Source organism: Rhipicephalus microplus, chromosome 10 (assembly GCF_043290135.1).
Source record: "Rhipicephalus microplus isolate Deutch F79 chromosome 10, USDA_Rmic, whole genome shotgun sequence".
NCBI lineage: Eukaryota > Metazoa > Arthropoda > Arachnida > Ixodida > Ixodidae > Rhipicephalus > Rhipicephalus microplus.
The window spans coordinates 49,124,077-49,147,618 of record NC_134709.1 but is presented as its reverse complement, the minus strand read 5'-3'; the positions used below and the strand labels follow the sequence as shown (position 1 = coordinate 49,147,618).

The window sequence follows — 23,542 nt, the reverse complement described above, 5'->3', positions numbered from 1 at the left end:
TTGATCGACTTGTAGCACTAATCTGGACTCCCGCGCATGCGGGCCTTGCCGGAAACGAGGCGGCTCATGCGAGTGCCCGAGGATTCACAGTCCGGGCACACGCATCCGATGTGTCGCAATTCGCTACGAATGAGGCGCCATTTACAGCGCGGGATCGCCTTATTTCATTCCACGATATTTGCACACACTACCGTTTAGAGCGATTAACCTTCCCGCCACTCACGCGCAAATCTTCACGCAGGTGCGAAATTCTGTGGCGACAGCTGCAGACTCGCACCTTTCTTTCGCCTTACCTCCTACACCGCATTCATCCATCCTGTTATCCTTCCCCCTCATGTAAATTTTGTGCCTCCTCCACAGCAGACTTGAACCACATCATGTGGCGCTGCCATAAGCACCCTCTTCCCCCATTCCTGAAACGCCTAATTTCTAGTGAGGAGCAGTGGGAGGCTGCCTTGCGCAGCTCGAGGCCCGCTATCCAGGAGGCCATCCTGGAGTGGGCTGAGAGGGTAGAGGAGGACTACTTCAAGTAGTTCATCCCCACCACACCCTTTCCTGTTGCCCCCTTCCCTTTAACAAGGGATAAATAAAGTTGTTCATTCATTGAGCGCGCCAACGGACGCCGGTCGCGTCAGTTGCGCCTCACATCAGAGCTTACGTTTTGCTTAGCTCAGTGTCACTGTGCTCAGCGTGCCCACTCAAGCAAGAGGGGAGACGCGCGCATCGCGTTCCATTCTGACCCTGTCATTTGCTCCAGGCAGGTTCCCTTCTGTTGCTCTGCGCCAGAGTGGAGTGCTCTGGCGCAGAGTTCATCGGTCACTCTGCATCCGCCAATGAATGTCAGCATAATACAGAGATGTTACGTGCATCGTAATATTTATAAGGAACAAAACGCATCAACTAAAAATCAAGACCTGTATTCTCATATTTCATTTCATGACTGTTTGGTATGCTTGTCAGGTTTGTATCGTCTTTATTTTTCAGGTTCAATACTCTAGACCATGCCATGCGTCTATGCAGTATGAGCAAATTGATGCTAACAATTTCAAAATACCTTTATAGGAGTTTTTGGATCTACAGAGCATGCAGGCAAACCACCCTTCTGTGTGATTTTTTTTAAACAACAGTAATTGCGTAGTCTATTGCCGTGATGATATACAGGTACTTACGTAATGATACAGCTCTTCGAGGAATGTCATGTTCAGCCCCCATTTCGGATATGCAATTTTGGAATCCATCTGATCCAACTGAAACCGAAATAAAGCATGTGTTTTAGGCACTCATGTGTAGTTCATGTGCGGTCCCGAGCTGCGGTTACTTTTTATTACCGATAATACTTATTGGTATAATTCAACGCAAAAATATGCCTGCATGCCTGCCTGCAGGCAGGCAGGTACGTATTTGTGCGTACTGGTGCGTACGTACTGGCAGCAGGTGCGTACCACCACCTGCCAAGCTGCAAGTACACGAAAGACACTACAGACTTAAGGTTGACTTGAATGACCATATCTATGTTTTAAATGAGTGTGCAAACTGAATTTGACATGTAAATTTGTCTACGTGGCAACAGGTGCCGTTTGCAAGCGCTTTATATGCAACTACGCAGAACGTGCAGAAAAAAGGCCTTAAAGGATGGTTAATGGTAATTTTTTATTTTAACAAGATTCAGAACTTCCTGGCCACAGAACGCACCATCTTAACACTTTGTTAACAGTCCACTAGTCCAAATAGTTACAATTAACTATAAACTAGAATGTGTGCTTCCGATCAGGCAATTTCTCAAGGACAGATCTAGGGGTAAAACGTCTCTTTCGGTATGCCTCACGATGCCTCGCTACAACATGCCGGTGGTGTCGGCGTCAAAGTGAATGGTGCGGAAAAAAAAATGTAATAAAACACGGGGATAAGTCACGTGAAGGCCAAATAAATGTGCTTGTGTGCACTGTCCACGTAACAAAAGTTTCGTGTATTCCATACAACAGAAAACCATCAATGATGGCACAACTAACCACAGTTAGTAACACCATGGTGACATCGTTATGATGTCACAACATGACGTCAACGGGTGATATCATCACAGGCATGGCGGGGCCGATCGAATTAAGTTTTATCTACTAATCACTAAGGAACCCACTTCGTCGTCCCGACTGCCAATAAAGTTACTTTGTGATCAATTATCTGAAGTAAAATTTGTGACCCGTCCTGTTCTCAAGTTGATGTGTTTTTCTTTTTGTCCCTATGTAGTGTATGGCGCGAATAACTGTGATTATGACTGACTTTTAGCTAGTCGCTCAGCTTACAGCGAATGCTCTATTCTACTAGCACTACATAAGTATGACAACAGATGCAACCTTTGCTCATTTGGAGCTGCTGGCTCGCTGAAAGCTTTTTCTAATAATTTTGACACCAACTCACTAGCGAAACATGCCGCACACTAACATTTTTTTGGGGGGAGGGGGGGTTAGACAGAAACGAGAAACAGGGAAGGCAGAGAAGTTAATCAGATGCTAATATCCGATATGCTACCCTACACAGGGGATGGGTCGAAAGAGAGAGAGAGGTAAAAAATAAATAAGAGCAAAACACAGACACACCCGCACACATAAAATCAATCCACTCAGAGTCGTTCCGACAGGCCAGTAGTTTGCAAGAAGCCCAGTAGCGCTTGCACGGCCTTCTTGTGTGGTGGTGAGTCATGAAGGGGGGTTTATATGAACAATGCAATACACTGAGAATAAGGCTCAGAGTAAACTCCCGCGCAACCAAACGTTATTGAAGCACTAAGCTGCCCTTCAAAGCGTCGTTCTTTATGTGTAATGGTATGTTGAGTGCGTCATAAATAACTGACCGACATGTTAATACTTTTATACGAGTCTGCATAGCAGTGTATCGTTTTTCCGCCGTGGTGGTCTAGTGGCTAAGATACTCAGCTGCTGATCCCGGCTATGCGGCAACTGCATTTTCGATGGAGGCGAAAATGCTGTAGGCCCGTGTGCTCAGATTTTGGTGTAGGGTAAAGAACCCCAGGTGGTCGAAATTTCCGTAGTATGCCGCTATGGCATTTCTCATAATCATATTATGGTTTTGGGGCATTAAGACCCACACATCAATCAAATCAGTGTATTGTTTTGGCTGTCGTAAAGAGAGCTAGCATTGACATATTCACAGTTATGAGACTAGGCTTTAACATGAGGAGATATGAAGCGATGATGCACTTTAAAAGGACACTAAAGAACGTGATAATTTTCGCCTGTTAGTAAAGTACAATTTCACAATCCTGAAAACGCCGCCATTACCATGGCGAGTAAGTGAACGCGCAAAGAGAAATTGCGGGTCGAGGCGTCGCTGTGAGATTCCCGCAGCAAACACCGCGACATAGTAGTACTTGAAGGCTTCTATACTGGGTCATACGTAGCGGCTATTCAGTAAAAAGGAAGTACATTGTCATGTGTGGGTGCCACAGACCAAGCACAAGGAGTCTAGGAGAATTTTATCGAGCAGATTTCGAAAAAATTTGTTTTTACGTTGTTTCGTCACGCGTTCAGACCTCGGCGCGAAATTATAAAATGAAAATTTCACGCTGATTTCCTCGGCTATTGTCAAACATATGACAGCGAAATTCATGGCATTATAGTTCTCTGACTGCAGTTCCTAATTTGAACCAAGTCATTGTTTCTCTTAAGTGTCTCCTTATTGCGTCTCCTCGCAGCCCTGTGTTTATTGCGTACTTCAGACACCCTTTCTTGCGTATTTGTCGAGAGACTCCTTTTGACCGAATTGCTCTTGTATAAAATTCGCTAAAGCTGAAAAAAAGTCGCCCTAAACTGCTTTAGTTTATGAGAACGCGACATTTAATACAAATCTGTAGTTGGTGCTTGTTCTTGGTTTTGCTTGTTTTACTGTCACGTGCATCTATGTAGGGATTGTTTTTCAATCGGTAAACGTCTCGTGGGACTTCTGGTTGTGTGATGGTGACCCTTGGCAGCCCGCTGCCAGCAATTATTCAACCTAACTTGAAAATTATTTAATTGTTGCTTGAGTTTCCGGTTGTTCTGTTTTGAAGCAGTGAAAACAGGACAAATTTCATTGCAAGGAATTGGTGTTTTATATTTTAACACAACAAAACTTATTGCCGCTTCCCGTGAACGGCACATGACCTGGAAGGATGAAAACCAGTATGGCTGCTCGCGTGGATTCAGAGATCAGTGGCATCAGTCGCAGCTCATGATGCATTTAAATGTTTGTTGGAACTTTAGTGTGTTTCAAGTCAAAGCTTTGAACCACTGAAACCCTATGTTGTCTCCTTCTGCTGCTTTCATTGGCTTTCACTGAAACAAAGATATCTGCAATCGAGGTTGTTTATTCCAGCTGAATAGTTTCTGATAACTTGCTTGCGTGGGCTGGTGTGTTGCTGCGTTAATAATATTGGTACGTGCATTTCTCTCCCCTGCTCATATTTTAGTTGCGTTATGATGGTTCTCAAGAAATGTTTCTTGTATATTAAAATATAAGCAACTCAAATTAGCACGTTGCTAGCGCACTAGGTGTTATTCACCACTTTAGTTGAAGTGAAAATGCGTCCTTGGTGAACTTTAAACGGGAGAAACGCTCGAAAAGAACGATTAGGTGTTTATAATTAAAGCAGCGCATGATCTATTTAGCATTGTTAATTACAACCACTCCTGCATTTAGAGCTGTATATGCGGAAGTTCCATATAACCAAACCGATCAATTAGAAATACAGGTGTAAAGAGCTTTTGGAAAGGTTTCTCATTTACCAGGAATAATGTTTTTTTTTCTTGGAAAATGAAATAAAGAGACCATACATCGAATTCCATTTGTTTCCGAGTGGGCAATGCTTGAACTTACCTTATAAATTCACTGACTCTCAAGACTATTTCTGGGATTGTTTATTGCGATCAGCTAAAGCTATAGTTGTCTTTCTTAGCTTCAGTGGCTAAGTGTTCAGTGCTGTAGTTGTTACGTTGCTAAGCTGCTCACCCACAGGTCACATGTATGATCCGAGACCTGATGCTCACATTACCGATTGATGCAAAAGTCCTAGAGGCTCTTGTGCTTAGCCCTATGCGCATGCAAAGAAACCCTGATAGCCTAAACACTAAGCGTTTTTTAGTACGACGACCTTCGAAATCATACCGTGATTTTACAGCATAAAGATTCAGGAGCCGATAGGCTCGGTAGCATTACATGTCTGATACGTTTGCATTAATATGTCTGAAACGTAAGAGCATTCGGAAAAAGTTATGAATCTGTTTGAATGTAACACCAAAGATTTCAGTATTGGCATGCATGTACTCTTGCAACCTGTACGGGTTCAAAAGATCTTATATTTGCACTTGCATACTTGAAGAGTTTGCGAGGTGGCAGTGAGACATTACAACGAATACAGTGCACTATAAAATGAAACTTCATCCCTAGAGAAGAAAATAACTATCCTGTTCAGACGTGTCCAAGGAAGGAGCTAAACTCACCTTGAGCAAAGCCTTTTCTTTAGTCTCTTTATCCATCCAGCGGTTTTCCTCGAGTGATGATTTGAAAACCTCTTTAAGTCTTTTCACCAGATCTTCAACCTGTTAGAGAGCAAATATTGGTGGTATAGAGAACCCACAAGATGATAGCCTAAACAAACTATACTGACGAAAACGAAACTGTTCAAATAGATGAGGCCTAACAATCGTAGCATCTGCCTGTACAGCTAATATTTTCATAAAGTGTTGCCGACGTGGAAGCTTCAAGATATAAATTCCGTGTTATTAACAGGGCACTTGAAATGGAAAGAAAATTTATATATTTGTAAGAGTTTATAGTACATCGTTTGCTTTGTTTGTCAGGACGAAATTTGCAGCTGTTTTTTTTTTTATCTTGCCTCTGTGAGCATGGTTAAGCAACTTGCTCCAGCAAAAGCTTAAGCGATGTGGATATTTTACTCGTTAATATATATGTGTAAAGGGTGTCGATATTTTTCGGTGCATATAACCTTCTTTCATGGCGACGTCCTGTAGTGTCTCTCTTTTTTTTATTTTCCATGTCAGGGAGCTTTGATTGTGAAATGGCAGCTCTTATTATGTGTTCCGTATCTTCTTGCAGGCTCTCTACACCATCCACATTTCCGCGATCTGTCAATAGCGCATCAGTAGAACGAAGTGACTCCTTGGCTCAAGTTCTCAAGGATGTTCCGTGATCCAAAATAAGACAAACATGCTCCATGCATGCTCCATGCACTTAACTGAGGATTGTCATTTTATCATTTGTTGAAAGTTAGCGCCGTGTATGTGTTCTGTGTTTTCTTCTCTGTCCTGGATGCGCTATACCTCGAACAACATTAGCATTTCACTTGGTGCTACTTTCGGTACGCTTTTGTAGTTTTGCATCTATTAGCATTGTCCAGGTAATCGTACCCACTTCCACTATTTTGGTCCACTGAACTCACATAAAACTTCTTATGAGCTTAATGTGACAGCTCCAATGACGAGGCTCCCTCATTCCATTATTTAATTCATCTTGATTTAATTTAAGGTATATCCACTCAGTATACTTCCAGTCCATATTTTCTTCATTTTAAGGACGTATAGAACAGCTTTTTTTTCACAGTTGGATGTGCTGAACAATGTGTATCTTTCTGAAACCATTGCACCTTGATTATATTTCGCAAGTCACCAAAGCCCGGTAGCCTGTGTTTAACTGCGTGCACTCTCGGAAAGATTGCCACTGATAAACCAATATCATATATCAAACATTCACGTATTTGTTGTTTGTTTATGACATCTGAAATGTAATATTGTTACGTTTTGGCCCTCTTCTCCTCACATATCGCTCTCTCTCACCCCTCTTTCAAGTACGGAGCATGGAGCCCGAGCTATCGTATGCTGTCGTATGCCCTCATCGCGCGGTGCAATACACGCACAACCGCATAGAGCGTAGCCATCTGTATCACATTGAGCACTCCTTCATGACAAGGTGGCCTTTCTTGTGGCCTTCGAGCGCTTTGATGAGATACTATATGTGGAGCATTTTAGAGGCCAGGTGTGTGGTATGCTGAGGCTACTTGAAGTATTGCAGGCAAAGCCATCCACAGAAATGGGAACAAGAAAAAGCAAGCGAGAAATAGAGTGAAAACAAAGAGAAAAGGATCAAAATGTGGGCCAGTTGGTAATTCATTTTCTTCGTTCAGCGAACTGGGAGCGCAGAGAAAGAGAAAACACAAAGGACGAAGCGAGGAACCACACAACGCTCGTGTTGTGTGGTTCCTCGCTTCGTCCTTTGTGTTTTCTCTGCGCTCCCAGTTCGCTGAACGAAGAAAACAAAGAGAAAACATGAAGAAAGAAAGAAATACATGAAAGTAGACAGAAAAACACCGAGAAGACTACAGAAAAAGCAACAAGAAAGGGAGGATGAAACAGAAAGAAAACAGAAGAAAAACAAAGAAAGCTGAAAACTTTCCTGGGAGACGGTGACCTTCTTGGTCGATATTAGTGCATTTAGGTTTTTCTTTCTTTTAACATCGCAATGCATACTTATCTGACCACTGGCTATTATGTGGATATTTAGGTGACTTTTGACTGTATGCATCTCGGTTGATCTTCTATTTAAGATCACGCTATATGCACATATATGTAATTGTTGAATGCGTTGTTATCAAAGTCCATGTTCTCACCGTTATGCTAAATTGAGTGATGTGTCTGCTATGGACTTCTTTTGCAGACTTTGGCCCTACGTGCTCAATTTTACATACCTCTAAGGGATAAGGCATTGCCAGCATCCTGTTTGAGCGCCGACATCTCCTCGCATTACTTCATTTACATCAATTTAAAAAGATGCCTAGCCACTCACATCCTTTATGTGGCGCCAGGCACACACAAACACGCCCATTTATATATATATATATATATATATATATATATATATATATATATATATATATATATATATATATTACACTGAACGTTGACTCCTCACCTCAGTTTTTGCTTCAGGAGTGAACTTCTCCTTTACGTATAAGTAACCTGTAACCTCCATCATCGCATCGTTGATGAGATTGGTGCACTCTTTCCACCTGGGAGGCAGCTCCTGTATCCCCGATGTTGCTTTCTTCACACCGAATAGGGCATCCCGAATATCGCGGGAAGCATGGGGTGCCCACAGCAACATGATACGAAGACCTATATAGTTGAACAGCAGCACTCTGAAAAAAAAATTGCATACTTCTCTGTGCAGCCGTAAATTAGGATAGGCATGTGGATGTTGGTAAGATTTGTTTCAATGTGGACTTAGTTTATACAACAGAAACTGATCTTCGTTTGTTGTAGTGTGTAACATCTGTGTTAAGCTTCCAGTTAAAAGATGTAGCATATTTAATGAAATTGTCAGTTCAGTTCTATAGGTGTCATTTATTTTATTTTAACTCTGCGAAGAGCTTACGTCATATTCAGAATCTTTGCGTCCTACCTGATCTCATAACGAATGTTACCTAACACTCTTTTATACGAGGAGCTTTGAAAATGTGAACCACTGCCCAATTTTAACTGGTCCGCTGTGGTAAAGTCTACAATTATTTCAAGAAACTATGGTTATACATTTCCCATTACTGCGTGGTAGAAAGTTTTCAAGGGCATCATCGTGATGCCACAAATTATCGCAACTTATTAGTATGCAATCCGGCGGTAAGGTAATAGAAAATGTCACATACATTACAATACGTAATCTGTGCAGCTATGACGATTTCGTCATTTTAATTAATTTTGCACAATTTTCTACCCAACAAAATATTGAAAAACCCGCATTATTATTTGCTAAATTATTGACATTTATCTTGCTCTATTCTACGCCAACAACACATAGATATTTTATAAATGGTATAATATGTCGATTTGTGGAATGTATTTCTTTTGTTTTTCGCAAATTGCTACAAAAGTGTTGATTTGTATGCTTTTTTTCCTTGAATATTATGCTTTCTGTATGGATTTTTCCCATTTTTACTATTGTAATTATGTAGTGGGATGTTCATTATTCTTTTGTTGTAAATAGTTTTGTATGCCCGTTCCTGCTTGAAACTAGGTAAACAGGTCAGCAGTATGTACTAAATAAATAAATAAATAAATAAATAATATATTCACAACATGTCAAAGTAATAGAATAATCTTTACGCCTATAGAGTGCCATTCCTTATCTTATTCATGTCACAGCCGATTCCAATAATTAAACTAATCTACGCAAGTTCCTCATACATGTATATGTAATGACAACGTTTACACGTGCTGAGTATTGAAGTTAAACATCATGACCATAACGCATATTTTTGTACTGTGCATGATAACTTAACAATACTTCTGGTATTCAGAATTTTTAGATTCCTTATGACAATTCACATCACAGACATCGGTCGTATTCTTACGGATTCGTACTCTCCAGAAAGCCGACCAGCTTTTTGTAGTAGTCCATGGCGTACAGTTCTACTGTCTCGTCTTCGGTGAGCATTATGTCGGCCTTGGAGAACTCCCAGTTGAGGAGATCTAAAAGGGGAAACTGATGAAAAATAATGTACCACAAACTGCAACCCAAAGCATTCTCTCTTTTTTTGTTTTTTCGAAGGGAGATGTTCTTCAATGACGAATACAGATGGATGAAAGAAACAAGTGTAAGTTTAAAGGCTCATTTTTTTCGTTGAACAAGAATCAATTGACATCAATTCTAAGGATGTACAGGGGATGTTATCAGAAGTAATTGTAATGTGAATGGGAAGAGAGAAGTGTGCACGATAAGACAACTTGCCATCGCCAGGGATCAAACCTGTGATCTTCCAATAGTGAGTCCGGTGTTCTGCCATTAAGCCACGGTGGCGGTCTTTTTACCGTCCCCTTTATGTAGTATATATGAGCATTCAAACCTGGAAACGTCAGCCAGAGCCTCCTGTTGTCATTACGGTGAGGGTGGAAAATAATCTGTGCCTGTGGCAAGTTTTCATTTCGTCCCCTTTGTTTTTTCACATTTACATTACAATTAATGCTAATAATATCTCCTGTACTTTCCTTGGCATCAGTGTTAATTCTCATGAAAGAAGATAGAGTAACACATGTAAGGTGTGGTATACCAGCCGACCGCGATCGAGCCAGTGCCTCCTATAGCTGTCACCACTGGGATCGAGATAAGTAGATTACCAATCGCAATGAACTTGCATGCGTCGTGGCCACTCATTGTGTTATTCCTAAGTCGGCATGTACGTTTCTTCATGGTCATTGGTGACCATACATAGTGCTTTCCGTTTGAGGTTCAGTATATGTGAATAGTTCGTGCGTAGCTCTTTGCGATGAGCAGTTACGGCAGCGTGCTGCAAATGCCTTTGCTGAAAAGCATGCATGCTATTTTTTAGTCGATACGGTGTTGAAAGCTAAATCAGCTTGGCTGATAGACAACGTACTCTGTTGAATTCGAAGCAGCGCGTCGTGGTATTTTAAATCAATTGTTGCGCTAAATCCCTTTACAGAAGCGATTGCTTCTTTGGCCTTACTTGGCCAATGGCTGAAGGCGTTAAAATATTTCAAAGTAAACCTCATGACAAATGGTTTCGTTCATAAATAGTTTAAAGCAAACTATGCCTTTCTCTTTTCTTCAAACAAATTGTTGGCGCTTGTTGACCATCATTTAAAAGAGAGTATTATTTCATGAGCCCACTTGAAATTAGTTAAATAATTTTTCATAGGAAACATTGCATTTATTTCATTCCATGCCGTTAGCCACGCCTCATGTAGTGCCTCACGCAGGATATCATACGAAGTAATTTATGTTCAGTTGTATAGAGCTTCGAGGGGCGGCGTCTTGCATCCCTCGTGTTCCCAATGTTGGCAGCCACGCTGGCTATGCAATAGATAACCGTGTTTTGAGATAGCGAGTCACTCCCGTTCGTGGCGCTACGCGGGCCACCAATGGGGAAGCGTCACTGCACTGCTTTTGCAGGCGCTGCTCCATGAAGCAGTAGTGGCATTGCTTCGAACCACGAACAAGGAGCACGAAGGATCGAATCTGACAGACGTATGCTATTGGAATGAAAAGCACGTCTACGGCATCTACGGAGGAGAGCGTCCGGAAGCACGTTTGAGAAAAGTCTCTGACTTTACGTTTGACGCAAGCAGCGCTACGTATCAAGTAGCGTCACATTGCGACCACCCTCTGAACTAAGGCGCACAGATGGCTCCCGTTGAGAGGCGTGCCTTTGCACTCGCATAGACAGAAAGAGAGAGAGAACAACTTCATTAAAAATAAACCAACGTCATTCCGGGTGCATTATAACTAGCCCTAACTTTCAAGGAAGCCTACAAGTTTCATATGTTGTAACAGTGCCTTCATGATGTCTGGGGAGGAGTCCTCCAGCCACTCCACCAGGGTCGCAGGTATTATGTTTATAGGCACGCGGTGGAGGCTCTCGCCCATGGCTGCGTGACCACCCGGACAGTCCCAAAGAACGTGAGCGTTATCGTAGAAGCCTACGCAGGTCATTTAGGCAGGAGACCCATCCTTGCCTTGTATGTAGTGCTGAATGTGCGATATCAATTAAATATGGAGTTCGGGCACGCCTTACCAGGGCTGCCTCACCCTCATGGAGTGAGGAGGAGCAGGGCTCATCCCGATCCTCCTCACTGCATAAAGAGACGTGAGGCAGCCCTGAAGATGAGCAGCTGGGTAATGAATAAAGGAGGCGTTGCTCACGCACAAATCAAAACTGCGGAAGTTCTGCGCGCTCGTACCTGTGCGTTCGTTCCGTGCGTCCTTCTTAGTGTTTGAGCTGTGACACTTGTTAGTTCACACTCGATTGATTGATTGATATGTTGGGTTTAACGTCCCAAAAACACTATATGATTATGAGAGACGCCGTAGTGGAGGGCTCCGGAAATTTCGACCACCTGGGGTTCTTTAACGTGCGCCCAAATCTGAGCACACGGGCCTACAACATTTCCGCCTCCATAGAAAATGCAGCCGCTGCAGCCGGGATTCGATCTCGCGACCTGCGGGTCAGCAGCCGAGTACCTTAGCCACTAGACAACCGCGGCGGGGCGAGTTCGCACTCGCCCTGTGTGTGCGTTATTTTTTCTACATTCTTTCTGTTTGAGGAACGTGCTGCAAGCTTAGAGTGGTTAGCAGTTTTTTTTTTTCACGTGACATTACAATTTGTTGCTTGAAAATTCATTACTTCAAAATTGTGGGGGAAAATCCAAAATGAACGCTTGATTACCCTTTTGAAGACACGTTCCACTTCGTGTTACGCCAATTCCGGTGACAGGGAGATCGGCGATGTTTTTTCTGTTGTATTTCACTTTCTTTTTCTCTCTTTCCTCCTCCGCGGTAGCTATATAATTTTTATATCTTTTATTTTTTTCTCTCTCTCTGTCTCTGTATTTCCTCATTCTCTTTTGTTGCTATCACTTTCTCTCGCTATCACTTTCTTTTTCATTTTTTTTCTTTGATTCTCACTTTGTCTCTCCTTCTTCAGACGTGAAGTTCGATCCAGACGTGAAGTGTAAACAAAGCGAATTACTTTTGAAGGTATTCATGATGTTACTAATTATACACGTCATGAAGGACTACACAAAACCAGCGCGTGCCCTGTATAGTCCTTCCTGTCGCGTCTTTGCCATTTTGCGCTCTTTTACAATGATGTAAAATAAAACAGCATAGTTTTCACGCTTGTTGGCGCAAATCACTTTCTTTTAATATTAGTTTTCGCTAGCACATCACTTGGTTTGATGAACATCCCCACAGGTTTTTTTTCCCTCTAAATCACGATAAAATGCCAGTAACTTCGTAATTGATTAATCATAGTGAATTATTGTGTCGCGTGGCGCATGAGGCCGCGTGGCGAGAAACCACGGAAAAGTCCCATTGGGCTAATATGATGTCATAAGTGCCAATATTCGCACTTGAGACCACAGGCATGACAAGAGAAAAAAAAGTACTTACAGTCGAGAAGTTATGTTGGAGCGCAGTTATTGTTGTCCTACGATACAGAGAAAGGAAATCTCTTCTTTTCTCAGGTGGGTCTGTTAGCTGTGGGTCAAATGAATAGGTGTTTAAGGGCTAATATTGTGACAAAGCCCTATACGTAGGCAGTGCTTCTAATACCACAGACGCGTTCAGTGATAACTGCAAAGAACTGCTAGAGCCGAAAGCCATTATGCGTATACAATTTCAACCGTTATTTCCATTGGTGCTTTATTTAGCGTTCTCCTCTTTGAGTTGTTAAGGGTATCTAAAAAATATTAGGTGGTATTCACTTTGTTTCATTGATCCCATTCGGAACGCCTCTCTTAATTGTGTAGGCGGAGCTATTTCTGCGACAGGAATTAAGCACGGCATACATACTCAGTCAACTACTTTGTCTTATAAAGTGCTGGAACTATCGCCATTTGTATATAAAAGTGGATGAGTACAGATTTTAAATATAATAATAATAATAATAATAATAATAATAATAATAATAATAATAATAATAATAATAATAATAATAATAATAATAATAATTGTTATTATTATTATTATTATTAATATTATTATTATTATTATTATTATTATTATTATTATTATTATTATTATTATTATTATTATTATTATTATTATTATTATTATTATTATTATTATTATTATTATTATTATTATTATTATTATTATTATTATTATTATTATTATTATTATTATTATTATTATAGTGTTTTATGTCGCGAAACATTGATATGAATATGAGAGACACCGTAGAGGAGGGCTCCGCGAACTCTGACCCAGCTTTTAAGCACTGAAATTATCAACCTCACTTAGCGTAATGGGTCACTTCTAATATATATATATAGGATACGCTTGATCTCCCTCGAGTTCGAGCTTGCAAAGAAACAAGTGGTTGAAAATGCCTTCTTATCTGACGGGATTTGAAAACTCCAATATATAAAAATCGTCACTTCAATTCGAGTCGTGTGTTTTTAATGTATATCTGTAAAACATTTGCTATAGACTCAACTCTGAATTTCATTTTTTATGTGTAACCGGTTTTGATGTTGCTCCTTCAGCATCTAGGCGTTTTATGAGCAGTATGGTGGTCGTCGTTTGTAAAGGCACAATCAATGTAGTTATCTCACAAGAGTATAGCGCATTTTGTGATATACAGAGAATCACAGCACAGTATGCACTTTGACTTCTGATGCTTGATGAGAGAGTACAAGAGGGAACGACTTTGATGAAACGGTGCACCATTCGTCAGTGCTAAACCAAAATCAAGCAAACGCATGGCAACTTACGTTGGCGAGTTTTCCTTCAAAAGCAATCAATTGGGTCGCAATTTTCGATTTTTCTGATTTACTGATGCTAAATGTCATGAATCCTAGGGCAGCTTCAATGAGGTGCTTGTAAGCTTTCATGACTTTTTTGTTCTCCTTCTTGTTTGGATGGATGAGCTGATTTCGCCCTACAACTGGAAAAGTCATCTGGTCAATCTGAAAGGAAAAAAATAGTCAGGTTTAGTTATTATATTATCATCATTCTAAATTATCACCTGCTGGCACTGATCTTCTCTATAAAGAGAATCGGAATCTGCAATCTGTTGCTGTCCATTTGGTTTGCCGGTGCCTAGGACAGCCCGGTTTTAAAGAAGTAAGCCCATTATGAGTGGAGTGTAGCGCTGTGGACAGAGTAACCAAGAAACCTAACATGCGCGAAACACAGCTACACTTATTGTGACTAAGATGCGGCCAAACAAAAGAAAACTTATTACTATTCGCCTCCGAAAAAAGCACAAACGAAACAAGCATCGCGCCTCTTGAAATGTGGAGTCTTCAGACAGTAATAATGCTTTGTATGGCTGAATGTATAGGAACAGCGCAACCTAGAAGTAGTTACTTCGTAACTACGGAAGCGAAAAAATTAAGGACAGAAAAGAGCGCTGACTTTCAACAAAGAATTAGTATCGGAGTGGTGTACATATACAGGCGAAAAAGGGAGAAAATTGGGCATGCTTCCGTAGTTACGATGTAACTTCTTCTAGGTTGCGCTGTTCCTATACATTCAGTTATGTCATACCAACTTGCCCAAGTTTCCACGCTTCATAGCTTTGTATTGACTCAGTTTCTTTCCACTGGCGTCTAATCGGCAACGACAAAAGCTGAACGACTAAGGAAGGTGCTTATCTCGTGCTTCAGGCTGAAAGTTCAGATCACGGTGTTCGCGGACCAAAAGCAGAATTCGAATTATCAGCAGGGTAAGCATCAGGCATACACTTTTCAATAATCGAAACGTGAGCCAAGCACATGAAGTAGATTGTTCGGAGACGAAACACAATACAAGGGCCTAAAGATTTTTCAAAGTGTGTTTTTCTTGTCCTGATTTCGCCAGTCATGTTTTTTGAAGGTGGTTCAGCAGTGCACTCTTTTAAATATACATTTTCTTTCTTATCAGGCGCCATGGCTCTTACATATTGTTTTACGCTTGTACAGGCCAAAAGTAAGAGCACAGGCATTGGGAAAAATTTAACAATATTTTACAAAAAACAATTAACATGCTTCGGTCAAATAGAAAGCACGCGTCTTCCCCTATATAAACTAATGTGTAAGGAACTTCTCACTAAGTGTTCAAAAAACAACAAGAAGGCATTCAATGCTTCACGTTATTGCCTGGAAAACGCTCGCAATAACCATTAGGTGTGCACCTCTATCCTTCAGTGTACACGTGCCAGTAACCACCAGTGTTCATCAATCCACCTTTCCAAGTCTTTGCGTGCCCTCTGGCGCACACTTCAAGAAACAAACCGTGCAGCGTCGCGTCGGCTGCCTCTGCCACCACCACTACTGCTGCTGCGTAGCACAAAGCATGTGCTGATAGCGCCGTCCGAGCATTGTGTTGTTTGCATGAAGCATCATGGGAGTATTCACATACCCGGCGGCATCTTTTCTGATAAAAAATTCCGCCATATCCACGAAGTGAATGATGATGAGTGGGCGAAGCTCCGGAGGTAAACCTGGTATACCATGAATCCTCTGTACATTTTGCCCACTCGATTTTATTACATCGCTCCCCCTAGCGTACGTCGCTGCACTAAATCGAACGATTGCCTTCAACCAATGACACGCGCCATATGTGACATCATTCCTATTTTATAAGATCTCGCGTCTTTCATCAACTACAAGTACCACTTTCTAGTTTATAACATCTTGCATCTTTTCATCATCAGCTACAAGTACCACCATCTAGTAAACACTACAAGAACTAAACGAGAGGTGGCTACATACAGGAGACGGTACCGCCATCTAGTGAACACTGCAAGAACTAAACTAGAGGTGGATACATACAGGGGACGGTACCGCCATCTAGTGAACACTGCAAGAACTAAACTAGAGGTGGCTACATACAGGCTACAGGGGACGCACAGCCCACGCCCTAAGGAGCTTCGCCCCTAAAACGAATCCATGAAAAGGCCAGTATCAATTAAAATGTTGCACGAAAAGAAGTTTTGCGTCTTCATTGCGGCAAGTGGTTTGTGGTTCTCTCGGTGGCGCACAAAAAGGCAGAAACTCTTCGATGGTGGGTGCGTGTGTAGCCTCATGTTTCGTGAGTTGTTAGCCACGTCCACGTACGGACTTCCGAGTAGCGTATGCTTCTAGTAAATGAAAGATGGCTTCTACATTGTGCATACAGTCCTGTGGGAGACTAAACGCGACGTAGTGGCACGCCACCACCTCCACCCCTTCACGTGAATATAATTTTTGATTGTTGTGTTATTCATACTAATCATATGAACTACTGTGCCCCTGCTTGGGCAGTCTCGTGCCGTTGTCACACTGCCGTTTCACTAGTGGAGCGCGGAGCAGTTATTTTACTGAACGGCATGTTTGAAGTATATGGCGTGCGTACCTCGCGTCTTGCGGCCTGTTCGTTGACAGTGAGGGGACATGACCCTATGCCATTCATGCGTTTCATTATTCTATAGCACACCAAAACAGCTGCCGCCTATCAAACGCCGCACGCTGAGCCTGTCGAGAGCTATGCCCTTTCCAGTGTCATTTTTTTTTCAGGAATTGGGGTGACTGCCTGAGTTCGACGACGAACCTACTAAATTCGCGAACATCGCACTATACGGTGACTGGAAAAGGGAACTCACGTTAAATCTTCGCAAAGTTTGTGAAGCGGTGCGCGTCATGTCAGCATTCGCACTTTCTATTTTTCTCAAATTGCCTATTGTGCTTTGACAACATAAATAAACCACTTAACGTCGGTGAATGACACGCGACGAAACTGCACCCTATGGCAATCTTTATGATCTTGCGGACGATTCGCGGCGACTGTTTTCTGACAGTAAGGCATCAAAGTGAATGACCACGCAGTTAAATTAAAGCCAAAGATAACCAAGGCATAGTTAACCATACTTCGGTGTTTTCATTGCGAAACAAATGCCGAAAGCATATGCAGAAAGCAAAAGCCGTCGCGCGTAATCTTCATCTACTGAACTGCTGTTGGACGAGACAGACACAAAGCACAGACTTGTAAAGCGCTCTGCAGAAAATGTGGCATATTCTTCACGAATACCATTTAGTTACCACACACCCACTTAACAATCTCCTTTGCGCACTCTCATAAAGAATCCGAAAGCTGCACGAACCGCCATCTTCATTTAGATGTCTGACATTCCTTAAACTAGCTTCGCGCTGATTATCGCATTTCGGAGATGGGGATTGAAAAAAAGGTGTTTCTGGGGAAGTCTCACAAAGTTCCTCATAAGAGGTGCTAGCTGCCGGCATCGAGCTAACAGACTCAGATATATAGATAAATATATTTGTTGTTACAGTATATTCTCGGCAGAAATGCCACCACGAAAAAAAGGGGCAGTGTCTGCGACGTTTCCACGCAGATATTTTCGCAGCATCACAGGCAGAGGGCGGCGCATGCGCTGTAGAGGCATGCAAAAGGTGGATTACGTTCACAGCTACTTTTTCAAACATATATAAAAACTTCAAACTTATTGCTATTGACAAGAACTTTCGTGGTATGTACAATGGACCGTCTCTTTTGAGGGTCATGCGTGAAGAGGAGCCATCATACAGCGTCCGATCTACCACCTTATCGCACGCCGGAAAATTCAGTGGAAAATATAGAATTTAAACAAATGGGGCTGTGATACACATGTGCATAAAGATGATTCCTTTTTTTTCATTCCATGGTACACAGTTTAAAAATTTACGTCATGATATTTAAAATTAACTAAACATTCATTGAAAAGTGTATGGTAGGAGAGCTCACGTGTCTTATGTAAAGCCAGAAATAGCTGAGGTTTCTGTTGCACCACTTCAGCTATTTAGGACACGTCGGGTAAAGAATGACACATAATCTACCTATAACATTAGACTACTTATTTGCTTAGTATTAAAACTTGGCACGGTGTTCTCTACTGACGTTTTGTATGCTGACAAGAAGGTATATATTACATGTGACCGTCACTATGCAAACAAAAACGTCTTCTACTATGGTGTATGGGTTAGATGTGTTTCAAAATATTCTGTATCTTGAGCTAGCATGTTGTTTAATGATTGCATAACTCGGTCTCCACTCTGCACTTTTATCTAAGTTGTAGTTGGATGAATCCACACCACCATTTCGCTAAGGGTCCAGATGCTTCCAACAAGTTTCTGTTTTACTGTATGTCACCGAAATGTCATAGTTCAAAAAGATGAAAGAAAAATTACCTGAATCACGAAATTCGTGAGGTTCTTGCTATCTCGGCCAATGTCGTAACGCAGGATTGGGCCGAATCCAGTCCTGAGTAGGAGATCGGAGCAGTTGGTCAGCTTCTTTATGTTGCTGATGCTCTCCTTTGTTATGGGCCAGTCACCGAGTGCAGAGGCGTTCATGATGTCATACACGACATCGACCCGGTCGCAGGATTTAGTGACAGCTGTAAATAAATACCATTATAGTCGCTACTATACAGTATTATGACAGTGTTTTTTCTGCTATTACGCAAGCGTTATCTTTTTTCGCATGAGTATGCGAACTCTCGAAAATATTGAATGTTGAGTGGAATAATGCCTTTTTTATCCGTGTTTTGAAACGAATAATTGCCGTTTTGGTAAATACTGGTATTTTCAATTCGATTACCAATGCATCCCGCTAAAGGTTGTAGCCTAGTATACCTTAAACTGCTGTGGAATTAAAATATATGCTTTCTTGGTGGCCTTAGCTCTGTAGCATATAGCCCTGTGGTCTCTCATGTACACAACAGTTCATGATTTGATTGATCTGTGGAGTTTACCGTCCCAAAACCACCATATGATTATGAGAGACGCCGTAGTGGAGGGCTCCGGAAATTTCGACCACCTGGGGTTCTTTAACGTGCACCCAACAGTTCATCAGACCGCATTTTTTGTGCAGTCAGCTTTACCTGGAAAGCCACAATAGTGCACACTCTGAAAACTGCTTTATCCTCGGGAGGACTCTCCAAACACACGACCCGCGCGTCTTTTCGCCAGTGGGCCGGCATGATTGTCTTTTCCCCAAGTATATTTTTTTCATGAGTATGTTTATGAGCTGCATAGACGTCTCTTGTCTTTTTTTTTAAATATTGTGTCCCATCCAATGTGGTCACCAGGTTTATAAAGTGCAGCGGGAATCAAATCAAGGCGAATTTTAGTTTCAACGTGTTCAAAGTACATTGTTGTAATGAACAAAAAAAAAACTGTGATTCTGCGTACATTTGAGTCATTCTAAGAAAATCAGTATCAATATGTTTGTTCATACTTGACATCAAATTCTCTTTACGTATCAACCATACATGGAATATGAGACAGACCTTTTTTCGAATGGCGATAATAACTTGACTGATATTTTGTTCAAACTGCACAGCGCCCCGTCCCCCAACTCAATATTCTATACTGTTCGGGGAGAAAAACCTTTCGTAGGAGACCCATTATAGACGAACAGTCTGCCTACTTATTATTGTTTCCATACTAAAATTTCAAATGCCAAACTTATGACTACTACGATGCAAACAACGTTTTTGAATATTCATGGGAAGTGGCCGTTTTATATTTCAAAACAATCAGTAAAGCATTGACACAAGTTATGTTCGGTCGCGCAAGTGTGCATCACAGTGAAGACGGTGGGAACTTAACTTGTCTTAACTTAGACAACCTTTTACCTGCCACTTTCTCACCCCTTGCCACACTATACTATACGTGGCTATAGGCTTGATATCTTACTTTCTATCTTTTCTTAACCTATCTCTTTCCCTCTACATCTTCTACTTCAGATATTCTCTTCCTATTTCTGTCTGTAGGCGTTTTCAGCACTCTTTCTTTTCATTCTATCTCTTCTTGTCTACAACACATGGAAGCACCGACCTTAACACCTCTACTTTGAAACTCCTGTTACGCATATGTGCGACAGATATAGGGTGAATCTGTCTACTCAGCCCACAGGTCCACTAAATCTTAAAAAGGGTTCTGCAGTACTACTTCAAGTTGCTATGGGATTATGGTATAAAATCTTAATGGCTCGTGATGTGACTGCTGCTAACATTTTTAGAATCTGTACGATTTGTCGTACGCTGTAATGGCTTTTTTTTACTCTCGTCTCGATAAAAGTGCTGGAAACTAAGCAGGGAGGCATGTCATGGGGAACGGAGGTAGGTCGCGACCTTGAGAACCTTTAAAGATGATAATAAAGACGATTGTGTTTCTTCGTATACCTGAACGCAGAAATGTTGTGTCTTTCTGTTAGTTTGCTGGTTTGTCTCTCACAAGATTCAGTCAACCAGTCAAAGTTTAAACACTTGCCAACTTGAACTTGTGGCTCTGTTCACGCCTAGGAACTTTGTTGATCGAAAAGCAAATATGGCGCATATGCAAAGTCCAACATTAATAGGTAAATGTTAGGTGGTGTGTTCTTTTACTAGAAAGTGTATAGACACCTAATAGTAAAGATCCTAGTATTTCTTACGCTACGCTAAAAATGCAACGCTATGCTCGAAAGAGACTGCTGGCAGAAGACTTTCGAAGACATTTGCAGCGAGGCACGCAGCTACGCGGTAAATTGTTCGCTCTTTACTTGTTCTTTGTTTTTCAAACGCCTGGCTTTTCAGTGCAATCGCGCACGTACTCTTGGACAAGTCGCGGCTTCCTGTGGCGGCCCCAGAAACGATCGAGCGCGTCATGCTCGAATCAGCCAATGGCTGACGCTTGGCCTGTGACGCAGTTATTTTCGAGTATGTAGTATCATTTGTAGGGGGAAGAGAAAGCAATTTTTATCTGACTTCAAAAATTTTTTTTCAATTTTAGGCCGCTTGCTATGCTATAGTACTTGGCTCACTGGCTTTCTCAGGAGCCACGACTACCGATTGGCGGTTTTTTGTGACCCTGCTCAAAAAGTTTTGCAGGCCCTCATGGAGACTGCGTCATGCGAGCCATTTCTTCAGCAGTGTCAGCAGCATGCAAGTGTGGGAACTAAACTTACCTTTGCAGGTGTGGTAGGCTATGGCAGCCTTGTGTGCGACGTTTTGACGTTGATGTTTGCGATAGGGTATACTTTCGAGTATGCCTGTAAGTAGGACAAAAAGCATGGTCCACCATCTAACGTGAAGGCACTGCGTCTTTAACGCTTGAGCAGAGACTGTTCTGGCAACTTGCAAAGTTCAAGAGCGATTAGCAACACAGATATATTCGCTATTTGAAGCCTAACTCTTCGGTCAGTCATATAATACGCGTACATTTTATTAAATGCATTTCAAGACGGCTATAAAGTTTTGCATGGTTCAACAAAAGCATAGTGAAGGATGGAGGTAAATACCCGCATAAGGCTGCATTTAAAGCATGCAGCCTTATGCAGTGCCGCTTCAAGACATTGTATACCATAGCGAGGACACCAAACAATTGCGGCACACTATGGTGTGGGAAATATGTATGTTCGTGCAATTGCGCCATTATAGGCACATGCACTATTGTAAACTTGAATCGCATTGCCCCTAATCCATGTCATTGTTTGTGTAGGGTGAGACAACCTTACACATTTGGTGATGTGCTTATAAGCTCCATAGGAAACAAGTCCTTCGTGAGACAATTTTAACAACTTGTGTGTGAAAAAGTAAAAGTAGCACAGTGCGTTGCTGTATAAGCGTGACTACATTGCAAATATTATACTTTGTATTCACACTAGTCTGAGTAAAGTTACGCAATTGTTATTGGATGATCATCGAAAAACATTTAAAGCACTAAATACTAACGTTTCCTTCAGTCGACGAAGTTTTTCTGATTTTATTAAGTAATGTCCCTGGCTGTTGACGCCCCTCTCTACCCTTTTGAATTAAAATTTTTGTCACGATAGGTTTTTCTTTTACTTTCACAGAAATATTTGAGATCAGGCCTCGGAGCAGCTCCATTTGTTTCGTTTTTTTAGGTGTTTTCTTATAACAGCGTAAGCCATCTGTTTAATCAACTTGCCCTGTGAGGCAGGATAACAACGGCAACTTTTATGCATGCATTGCTCTGTCAATGTACCGAGCACCCGAGAAGTGTCACCATAGCCTCCCCGTCGATGAAAGATTGCCTTTCAGGAATTCGAGCTGCAGTGGCTGAATGCCACAAAAGTTTAAAAATTGCGGCATATCCACGGAGGGAATGATAATGCGTCCGTCTATGCGTCCCTCCTTCCATCCGCGCGCCCGTCAGTCCTTCTGTCTGTCTGCCTGTCTGTCTGTCCATCCGTCCATATATTGAACACTCCAAGTACCGCCATCTCGCAACTTTTCATCATATATTCATCATATACAAGTACTGCCATCCAGCGGACATTCTAAGAACTAAACGAGAGGTGGCTACGATGATGACAACACGGGATGTATGACCAATGGCGTAAGGAGCTTCACCCCTAAAGTATGTCCGACCATCTCCCGCTAAAGGGAACCACGTGAAGCAGCGGGCAGTAACGCTTACACTGGCAGTGCACAACGGACAGAAGAAATCTCCCTGACAAGCACAGACTGCTACGCGAGTTGCTTTCGAGCAACTCAGTGAAGAGAAATCTCGCACCAGCCCTACGTTGTAGGCCAAGATCTAGTGCTTGTATATACGAGGTGGCACGTAAACGGCTGTGCAGCACGAGCATTCGGTTTTAATTCAGTTGAACATTTATCCTTCAGTGACAGCTCAGACTAGTTCTTCGTGGTTTACAGTGACCAAGCCCGACTTGACGTGAAGAGAGCCACAACAAGTATAAGACCCACGGGACGTCTTTATTCTTTCTCATGGCAACTTACCAAGTATTCAAGGCCTTTGGCAACTTTTTCTAAACGCGATTCGCTAGCAAACGCTGCCTGAGTCTGCGAGGCGAGAAAGAGATAACGTCAGAGAGAAGAGAGAGGGAGGGTCGCGTAAACGCAATGGCAAACGCCGCGTCGAGGAACGCCTACAGGTTAGGGAGAAGCGGCTCCCTGGTCAGCGCTACCAGGCGAGAGAGTGGGGAGGGAAAGAGAGAGGAGGGTACGCGCATGCGCAATGGGGGTGTTGACGCT

General features: G+C 42.0%; 1 protein-coding gene across 1 annotated transcript in view; it reads right to left on the bottom strand.

The window, feature by feature from the left end:
- Positions 1-23,542, bottom strand: part of LOC142774383 (neprilysin-1-like) — a 61,429-nt gene that overhangs the window by 20,888 nt on the left and 16,999 nt on the right. Inside the window, exons 7-14 of the mRNA XM_075874762.1 lie at positions 21,490-21,573; positions 18,726-18,934; positions 14,295-14,489; positions 12,970-13,056; positions 9,413-9,543; positions 7,978-8,203; positions 5,493-5,591; positions 1,170-1,247 (exon numbers count right to left, since the gene is read on the bottom strand). Coding sequence (XP_075730877.1) covers positions 1,170-1,247; positions 5,493-5,591; positions 7,978-8,203; positions 9,413-9,543; positions 12,970-13,056; positions 14,295-14,489; positions 18,726-18,934; positions 21,490-21,573 — 1,109 coding nt within the window. The remainder of the gene's footprint in view (positions 1-1,169; positions 1,248-5,492; positions 5,592-7,977; positions 8,204-9,412; positions 9,544-12,969; positions 13,057-14,294; positions 14,490-18,725; positions 18,935-21,489; positions 21,574-23,542) is intronic.